The 10,672-nt window shown below is 41.7% G+C and overlaps 1 protein-coding gene across 1 annotated transcript; it reads left to right on the top strand.

Moving 5' to 3' along the window:
- Nucleotides 1-4,515: 4,515 nt before the first annotated feature.
- Nucleotides 4,516-10,471, top strand: LOC120449095. The gene is made up of 3 exons (XM_039631403.2): nucleotides 4,516-4,811; nucleotides 5,199-5,499; nucleotides 9,123-10,471. The coding sequence occupies exons 1-3, from the start codon at nucleotides 4,658-4,660 to the stop codon at nucleotides 9,976-9,978; spliced, it is 1,311 nt and encodes a 436-aa protein (XP_039487337.1). The 5' UTR covers nucleotides 4,516-4,657; the 3' UTR covers nucleotides 9,979-10,471.
- The last annotated feature ends 201 nt before the right edge of the window (nucleotides 10,472-10,672 follow it).

Genomic DNA, 10,672 nt, shown 5'->3' on the forward strand with positions numbered 1-10,672 from the left:
TTTTTTCATTTTATTATTTTATTTCTTATTCTCACTTACAGTTTCAGACAAAAGTTTGCTAATCTGGATAGGAAACCTTTTTCATTTTGTATAATATGGTAAATTGTGGATCAAATAACCTTGTACACTTTTGCACTCTGTGAGCAAACGGGCCAATCGTTCATTTAGGCAATCTTCAAATCAGGCCAGAGGCATACATATGCATGTAGCTGAGGGTAAGGAAAGACAGCAGCGGAAGCAAGCTATTGCTTTGGTGAGAGGGTGGGGAATCAGATATAGGGCGGGGATCGCAGAGTTTTGCCAGAAAAATGATCGTGGCAACGTTTGTGCGGGCACGTTGTGCTGCCCCAAAACGGAATACATTAATTGACACTTGGCCGGAAATAGTTCATTAGGCATAAATTACGTACAGACAAAGCGTTTTCATTTTGCTCTGGTTCTCTGTTCGCCATTTGCCTCCCTGCCGACTCGGTTGTCGATTGCAGTTACTGGATTTCAGCGGCTTAAATGATCGGGGGGCAAAATAGACAACCTCGGACGGTCTTATCTGTGCTGCAACTCACACACACATACTAGTCGATCGCCTTCTTACTCTAATACTCTTTGTCCCTCCCTGTCGCTCTTTGGCAAGACCAACATGTGTGATCCAAATGTTCATTTGTAAATTCTATAAACGGGGAAATACGATAATGAACTGAACTTCGACTCTACAACTGCAGCAAACGAATACGGCGAAAGACGGAGTCCACAAAAACACACTGATACTAATACTGATAGAATACTAACCCTCCCTTCAACTGTTCGTTGCTTAAGATATGGCCGGGACCCCAGGAAAAAATTTAGAATCTTTAAGACGACTCGCCGCAATTGATGTAATCAGATAGACCACTAAGTATATTTAGCACTCCTTACATGTAACAAAAAATATTTGGGCTCTAATATTGTAAACCCAACATAAATTAAAATAATTTCTATTTTTTTGATAGTTAACACTCTAAATTTGGATTCCAGAGCGCAAGTTTGTTTCCTGACGGTGTCACGCGCACCTTACCGGCCACAAATCACCTAAAACTGCCACGCCCACAATTTTTTTTGGAAAAATGTAATAAAGTCTTTATAACCGTTACTCGTAGAGTAAAAGGGTATGCTAGATTCGTTGAAAAGTACGTAACATTCAAAATGAAGCGTTTCCGACCATATGATGTATATTCTTGATTACGATCAGTAGCCGAATCGATCTGAGATCTCAGGAAAGCAAGAAAGCTAGAACTTTGAGATTCATAGCGTAAGTTAGTCGATGTTGCCTCGCTCACTCTAACGCCCACAAGCCGCCAAAAATGTTCGGTGCTGGAATTTCTTCTTCACAATTCCTCTAGCTGAGAAACGGGTATCAGATAGTCCTGGAACCCGACTATAGCATTCTCTCTTGTTTTTGTTTTTTTTTTTTTGTCAATTTATTATTATACCCGTTACTCGTAGAGTAAAAGGGTATACTAGATTCTTTGAAAAGTATGTAACAGGCAGAAGGAAGTGTTTCCGACCATATAAAGTATATATATTTTTGATCAGGATCAATAGCCGAGTCGATCTGGACATGTCCGTCTGTCCGTCTGTCCGTCCGTATGAACGTCGAGATCTCAGGAACTACAAAAGCTAGAAAGTTGAGATTAAGCATACAGACTCCAGAGACATAGAAGCAGCGCAAGTTTGTCGATTCATGTTGCCACGCCCACTCTAACGCCCTCAAACCGCCCAAAGCTGCTACGCCCACACTTTTGAAAAATGTTTTGATATTTTTTCATTTTTGTATTAGTCTTGTAAATTTCTATCGATTTGTCAAAAAACTTTCTGCCACGCCCACTATAACGCCTACAAACCGCCAAAAATTGTGTTTAAGACTCTCCTTCTCCCTTCCACTAGCTGAGTAACGGGTATCAGATAGTCGGGGAACTCGACTATAGCGTTCTCTCTTGTTTTTATTTCCAGTTTCTATCGATTTGTTCGCACTCCCGGGTAACGATTATCTCATGGTCGAACAACTCTCTCATACTGCTTTGCAAAATTCTGACTGCAGGGCAAATACCCTCTGCTAGGATATTAAAAAAACGACAGAACGCTTAAGTCAAGTTCCTGAACGTGAAGATCTCCGAAACTGTTGATCCGCAAATTAAAATTTTGTTTCCTGCAAATGCGTATTGATTTACAGAAAGTTCGTTTTTATGCATGGTTATGTATATTAGAATAAAAGTCAATTCAACATTCCAGGATTGAACAATTTAGACGAATTAAGTGTACTGCATATTAATTATACCCGTTACTCGTAGAGTAAAAGGGTATACTAGATTCGTTGAAAAGTATGTAACACTGTCTGTCTGTCCGTCCGTATGAACGCTGTGATCTCAGGAACTACAAAAGCTAGAAAGTTGAGATTAAGCATACAGACTCCAGAGACATATACGCAGCGCAAGTTAGTCGATTCAGGTTGCCACGCCCACTCTAACGCCCACAAACCGCCCAAAACTGCCACGCCCACACTTTTGAAAAATGTTTGGAAATTTTTTCATTTTTGTATTAGTCTTGTAATTTTCTATTGATTTACCAAAAAACTTTTTGCCACGCCCACTCTAACGCCCTCAAACCGCCCAAAGCTGCTACGCCCACACTTTTGAAAAATGTTTTGATATTTTGTCATTTTTATATTGGTCTTGTAAATATCTATCGAATTGCCAAAAAACTTTCTGCCACGCCCACTATAACACCTACAAACCGCCAAAAACTGTGTTTAAGACTCTCCTTCTCCCTTCCACTAGCTGAGTAACGGGTATCAGAAAGTCGGGGAACTCGACTATAGCGTTCTCTCTTGTTATACTCGTTACTCGTAGAGTAAAAGGGTATACTAGGTTCGTTGAAAAGTATGTAACAGGCAGAAGGAAGCGTTTCAGACCATATAAAGTATATATATTCTTGATCAGGATCAGTAGCCGAGTCGATCTGGCCATGTCCGTCTGTCCGTCCGTCTGTCTGTCCGTATGAACGTCGAGATCTCAGGAACTACAAAAGCTAGAAAGTTGAGATTAAGTATACAGACTCCAGGGAAATAGACGCAGCGCAAGTTTGTCGATTCATGTTGGCACGCCCACTCTAACGCCCAACCACGCCACGAAGAACAGATCGCCACAAAACTGCCGACTAACGCCCACGCCACACTTTTGAAAAATGTTTTGATATTTTTTCATTTTTATATTGGTCTTTTAAATTTCTATCGATTTGCCAAAAAACTTTTTGCCACGCCCACTCTAACGCCCACAAACCGCACAAAGCTGCCACGCCCACACTTTTGAAAAATGTTTTGATATGTTTTCATTTTTGTATTAGTCTTGTAAAATTCTATCGATTTGCCAAAAAACTTTCTGCCACGCCCACTATAACGCCTACAAACCGCCAAAAACTCTGTTTAAGACTCTCCTTCTCCCTTCCACTAGCTGATACCCGTTAATCAGATAGTCGGGGAACTCGACTATAGCGTTCTCTCTTGTGTTTTTTTTGTATTTTACTCATAATGCATGTAAATATAAATATGCAAAGTAAATCAAGTTTGTCAGGGCCCTTAAATATAAAACATATTTATATGTATATACTCATATATATATATATAAACAACTATATACATTAATATCTGCTTTATAATTTTCTACTCGATTCCCTGCCATTATTAATTTTTCGCGTGTTTTCGCTACGTTTTTTTTGGAAAATTTCAAGATTTTCTATTATTTTATGTACCTGGACGAATGTTTTATCTCGACAAAGTGTATGTACATAAATGTGTTTGTGTGGGTACATATGTATATACTTCTGTACTCTTGTAATTAATATTTTACTCTAACCCTTGTCGCGTTTAAAATTTAAAATATAGTAAATAACTCCTTAAATTCTTTAAAATTTTTCCCGACATCCGAATTTATGAATTGCAGCTGATATGACCAAAGTGCAGTGTATATTGCCAAGAAACGCTATCCAAGTAGTTGGTACATATGTATGTACATGCATGTGTATATGGTAAATTCATATATGTACATATGTACATACATACGTACGTTCGCTCGACAATTCCTCTGCAAAAAACCAAAGGCGAACGCGTCAACGGATTTTTGTATTACACACATTTTCTGATGTTTCGTTCTGCGCGGTCCGCTAGTTGTGAGTGTGTGCGACGCCGCTTTTCGCTCGCTTTTACTTTCTGTGGCTTGTGATTGCGATTAAACGGGGTTTTCATCCGGAGAGTCGCGCTGTAGGCAGCGCCCGGAGAGCGCTTTAGACCTACATGCCTGAGTCTGAGACTGGGGTCTGGATCAGATAACGGGAACGGTGGCAGCAAGCCACGGCCGGAGAGAGGCAGAGAGCGCAAATGCGCGTGATTTCTTGGCTCTGAATGCGGGCTCGCTGCCAACTGCGCTGCTGGCTCGGCGTCGACGACGGCGGAGCGCAGCTCGCTCGCCGCGGTGGTTGTTATTTTCTGGTCTTGGTTTTTAGTCGCCGTTTAAACTTGGTCGTGAGAGGGTAGCAGCCCCGTCATCAGCCGCCCGCGATCGCGTCCAAACGAACGAGTACATTGAGAGCCCTGGCCAGCTCAAGTCTTCAAATCCTGCAGAACATTCTGATGGCGCCCGTGAGCGGCTGTTCGCCTACCGCCACCCACTCGCTGCAGGACATGAGTGCTGCTGCCGCGGCAATCGCCCTTGACATGAAGCCCAAATTGGAGCCCCACCCCTCGGCCGCCGCAACTGTCCTGCCCTCGCAGAAGATCAAGAAATGTGCGTACACAGATTTATTCCCCCACAAGCATGCAAACATACATATGTATATATGTACATTTTTATGCAAAATGCAGTCGAAAGTCGATACGTCGAACAAGCAGTAGAATATATTTTATCGCTTCATTGCCTATTCAAATAGTTCAGTTCACCGTATGTGCAATGTACATATATACGTACACACATACATATGTACACATGGATTAAGAAAGTTCGACTTATAGAAGTTTTGCTGTGCCTGTACCGGCAGCCATTCGGCTGACAAAAACTCAAGGACGTTCCTATTTAGAATAGAAAAAACACTCTTTTTTGGAAAACGTTGCCAGTTTTTCGATTTTAATTTGTATTAACTTATATCTATTTGCGTTCATTCCTGTGTCCTAACAGTGGTTCGGCGCAACGCCTCCGACAAGCTGAAGCTTATACAAATGGTTCACGACAACCCAATTCTGTGGGACTCCCGCCTCCCAAATTTCAAGGGCGCCGAAGAGGAAAAGAACCGCGCCTGGGAGCACATAGGACGCGAGTTCAACGCCCCCGGGCGACGCGTTGCACGGGCCTTTAAGTCTTTGAGGGAATCCTACCGCCGGGAACTCGCCCACGTCAAGTTAATGGGCAATGGCTTCAAGCCCAAGTGGAGTCTCTATGAGGCCATGGATTTCCTGCGCGATGTCATCAGAGAACGAAAGTAAGTAAAAGGCATAGTATTGAAGGGATTTGGTGCCCCTGAGTCGCTCTTGAGTTTAAAACCTACAAAAAGTTTTCATGCCACTACCGACTCCTGGGGCTGATCAGTGATATACGTATATCCCGAAATGTGCAGACCTTTCCATTCTCTTCTCAACGCAAAATTGCCACACAATCATATATCATAAATCATATCATTAATAATTATCTAAATCCAATCTGTTATCTGGCCTCCATCAATCCGAGGGAATATAAGAAGATATTGTAAGGAAATTTATTTCGAAAAAACTAAATAAATTAATCTTACTATGGGGAAAATAGCAACGCCTAACAAAGGCGAAACTTTAAATAAAATTCAAGAAAACAACATTTAAAATTAAAACTTGTTCATAAATACAAGTAAGGATTATATATCTCTTATTTCAATTACAAATTACAAGTTTTTTCTATGTGTTTTGGTGGTCAAACCGAAAACCAATCAAAAACGTGATACCGTTTTTTTATAGAGGCGATTTACGACTTCAAATCTTTAATATTATTTTGCTAAATAATATCGTCTTACACTATGACAATTATTTGAGTCAGAAGTACATTTGGCTACTTATATTACAATAAGTTTGATAAGCCTCTAACCATACATAAACCGAACAACGGTCAAAGTTCAGCTTGAGTCGTGGAATAACAACTTTCGGTTATTGATCGGTTATCTTCTTATAGGTTCTTTGCCGTGTATGAGGCTTGATTCATTCTGTCCTGTGTCTGGAAAAGGTTTTCCCGAATTCGCCCCCCTAGAATTATGTATGGTTGTTAGTAGTCAATGAAGCGAACCTTGTTTAGGGGGTCATTATAAATAAATTATTGTAGAATATTCCAAGAATCTTATCATTTCATGCGAGTAGCTACTTCAGCTTATATGAGCCCATGAGTCATGGCTTAGATCTAATGTTGGACAAAAAATGTAAATAAATTTATTCGGTAAATCACGGAGGATAAGAGAATTTTGTATAGATCAGTTGATAAAAATAATCTGGAAATCCCGAAATATATTAGGATTGATTAGGTCAGCACTCATAGAAGTCGATTATGCACGAACGATTAACAAAAGAGATCTAACTTGTCACATAAATACATGTGGTAACCAAAATATAAAGTTATTTGAAACTTACTTACTTACTACGAAACCCGTGTAAATATTCGTGAGCACTACCATTCGAGTCTTCAGACAAAACGCATCCCTTAGCCCAGTCGATTTGCATAAACGCTAAGCAATTCAAACAAATCTCAGCTCTGTGTCTGGTCTGAGGAAACATCTGCCCAGCGAAAAAGAATAGCCAAAACAAGGCAAAGGGGCATATGGACACTAAGGAGCGGCAATGTGGAAAAAACCAATCCGAACAAAGGAATGACCGGGCCAGAGACCCGCAAATGGTCTCTGTCGAGAGTCTGCCCCGTCCAATGTTCTGGCTCATATGGAGCCGTGCCCGAGCTGCGTGCGTGTGTGTGTGTGTGAGTGTGTGTTGTACTTTATGTACATATTTATATGAAATAAGGCCATTTCCTTTCAATTGACTGTACCCACATGGGCAACAAGCAGTCGACGGCCCCGACACATGCCCGCGCACACTCACCCATGGTGTGTGTATATATTTAAATTTTTATTATTGTGAGCTGATAACAGACAGCTCAACGGGCCCGGTCAGTCGGGCAGCGCTTGAGCCGGAGCTATAGCCCCAGCTATAGCCAGCCACAGCCATAGCCATAAGACAGATCTCGCCAAGCGGCGAATATTATACAACGCCGCAGCATCGTAGCTACTTGAACCAAAAACGAAATTGAGGGAAGCTGCAAACGCAAGCCCAAGACCATCGAATAGAGCTGGAAAAGGGAGGGGGACTATGGGAAGGCGCCGAGAGAGCGATAAATTAATGAGAGCACTACGAAAATGACAATCAGCACCGAAGAATATGGATTGCGAGTGGACCAAGTTGGGAAAGACTGGCAGCTCATGAGCGAGAAAGGGGCTGGTAAGGGAAAATGAGCGAGGTTCTGCCTACATACACATACACATGAGCACGGAACATTCGTACAGATCGCTGTATGGGTGAGCTGAGTAATTGAACGAATCGCTCGGTCTGTCTTCGGCCAGGGTTAAAAATATGCACACGACCATAAGCCAGCCGCATCGGTCCCGGCCAAGGGGATGCTCAGACCCAGAGTCGGGGTCTGGACGCCTCTTCCATGCGCCCTGGCCCACATGCAGTCAGCGTTCAGGCCTCTCTTGATGTGGGGCTCTCGTACCCACACACACGGGGCCACTTGGGTGTGAAAGTTCTGCTGGGCTCTGTCTGTGTCACGCTTATGATTTAATAAGCAAATGAGCTGCGAAATTGCTGAAATTGTTGGGTTCTCCGTCATCCCCACAATCCGAATCTCGCTCCACGCCCCGAAATCACTGTCCGCCGTATTTCGTATTGAAATGCTTAAGCCTATGCGTCACGGAAGAAAAGTGGGCGTTAGTCCGTACTTCCATTTTGATTCTTGGGATCTGGGCGTACCTTTGAATGGGAATAAACCATGTATAATAAAGATAATGAAACCTTTTTAGTCTGCACAAATCAAAAGTGTCATACGGATAATTAGTACATTTAGTTCAGGTGTAGTATATTCATGGAGTTGTTTCCAAGTGCAATTGGACGAGATCTTAGATTACAGACCCAAACCTCAAAAACCCATCTAAATACGCCACAGTCTTGGCAACGGCTTGGGACCCAAGCAAGAGCGGAAGCAAATATTGATAAGCCGAGAGACTCAAAACCCGAAAAGAAACCAAGTCAAAATAGAGTCGAAACCTTTAAAGCCGCAAGTAAATAAAGCCATTCCCGATGGCGAAACATGTGAAAATATTTTTCGGCGTGATTGGTCCTGCGAGTTTTTTGGGCTTGGCTGGCGAACGAGTATCACTTTTCAAATTTTCCAATTGTCAACTACCTGCAGCAGATTGCGGTGATAAGCATGTCTGCGAGGTCGCCCATGCCCTTGCCAGTGGTGGCCTACTGGGCCAGGCTGTGGCATTCGGCAAATAACTGAAGACATGGAGGAGGCCTAAAATAGCCACGTTTTGATGTTCTTTGAGCACCCGGTCTAGGCAGCTGCATTGCCTGGGAAAATGCTCTTGAAACTTGAGACAGGAAGCGATACTACACTGAAATGAAATACATTTACATGAAAATACATTTTGTGCGTTTTCGAACTCAAAGAATACATGATAATGCATTCTTTATCACAATCATTTTCTAAGATCCTTAAGAGGATATTTTAATAATAATGTATTTTATTTGATGTGTTTAAAATTGTATTATATATTTAATCTATGGTAAACAGCATCCTACAACGATTCTGATCTGATTATATTTAATTTAAAGTTTGCTTGAATTCGATAAATCGAACACGAATGCAAGTATAAACCAGCCAAAGTATATGTAATTAGGTTATGAACCCTTTGATTTATAAGTATTGATGCTTGATGAGTTGGAGTTTATATTGAATGAAATATATACATAACAAACGTTTGACGGAAATATGTGAACTAATTTAGTCTTCAAACATATGTTCTTTTTATTATAGGGGCGCAACTCATGCAACCGATCTTAGCCTGACAGCCTATGGCCATATTAGCAATAACAACAATAACAGTAACAACTTGGTTGCAGGCGGAAAGGCAATGACCGTGAAGCTGTCCAATTCGTTCAACGAGTCCGCCGCAGTGTTAAATCTCTCCAAGTGCTCCTCGCTTAATGTAAGCGGCGATCACTACTACTGCGATTACTATGTGAAGCCGGAGCTGGATCTCTCGGTGGGCGGCGGGGGCGGAAGTAGCACCAGTGGCAGTAGCTCCGGCGGCGGACAACTTCCTCTGCCCGCTCACCAACACCAGGCTCACAACGACAGTCGGGTGAGCTCAACACGAAACGAGCATCGGGCAATGCAGCACAGCTATGAAGACATTGACGACAGCTCGATACGCAGCGGGGACGAAGATACCGGCCTCGTATCCGACGTAGTGGAGGAGTTGGATGCCATCGATGCCGACTTCCCTTATCCTCTGATCCTGGATTCCAACTCACGCGGTAGCCCGAATGCTGGTGTGGACGAGGTGGTTTTGTCCCGCAATCTCCGTCGTAACGTCGATCAAGATAGTTTGGAGGAAGGCAACGGGAACGGCAATGCGGTTATCGATGGTGACGATTACGAAGAACAAATGCTGCAGCAGCACCGCCATCTCCGGCAGCAGCAGGGCGTCGCAAGCGGAGTTCTGGATCTGCCGCCCCCACAAACTGTACGTGAGGTCTTGAACTCCAAATTTTGCGGCTTTATTTCCGCCAAGTTAAACAGCATGGACGACTCAGACGCGGACAATTTAATGAATCGCATTCTTCTGTTACTGGTTCAAGTGCAGCAGTGCGAAGGGTCCTCAAAATAGATGGTCTAAAAGAAGAGTGCCAAGTGTACGGGTGTGTTTAAAGTAGCCAAAAAAAAAGTTAATTATGGAATGAGGTTGCTGGTCAGGGCACTTACAACTGATTTTTTCTTGCCATTCTATATCACCTCCCCTTACCAAATACGATTTTACTTGCCAATACCAAATCTGTGCCATACCAAAAGGATCAATTAAATATGAATGATTTACTAAAACATTCTTTAATTTTCGCTTCTATTTTCAAAAAAAAAACCAAACTCAACGAAAAGACAACACAAAGACGTAAACCAAGAAATAGTCAAATAAGACGAATAAATTAATTAAGCTTTAAATGTTAATTTCGTTTTAAGTCGATCAACTGAAGATCATACTCAAGCCAACGTCTCATCACATGAAACAATAGTTTATATAACCTATTATTTTACCAAGATTATTGCAAATCTTATAATATAACTTCTTGTTAAGTTGAAAAAACTTAATAAGAAAAGTTTAAAAATAAAAAAGCGAGCATATTACTCATAGTTTTATATACAGCGATATGAATATTAATAATTTCTGAACACTAAATAAGAAAACTTTTTACAATTTGTCGATGCTGACGTTTTTGAATAAAACACTATATATGACAGTAATTATGTTTTGGTATTGATAGACGTCGCCCATATTTTGGACATTCAGCCGTATATAAAAATAGGAC

This window comes from Drosophila santomea, chromosome 3L (assembly GCF_016746245.2).
Source record: "Drosophila santomea strain STO CAGO 1482 chromosome 3L, Prin_Dsan_1.1, whole genome shotgun sequence".
NCBI lineage: Eukaryota > Metazoa > Arthropoda > Insecta > Diptera > Drosophilidae > Drosophila > Drosophila santomea.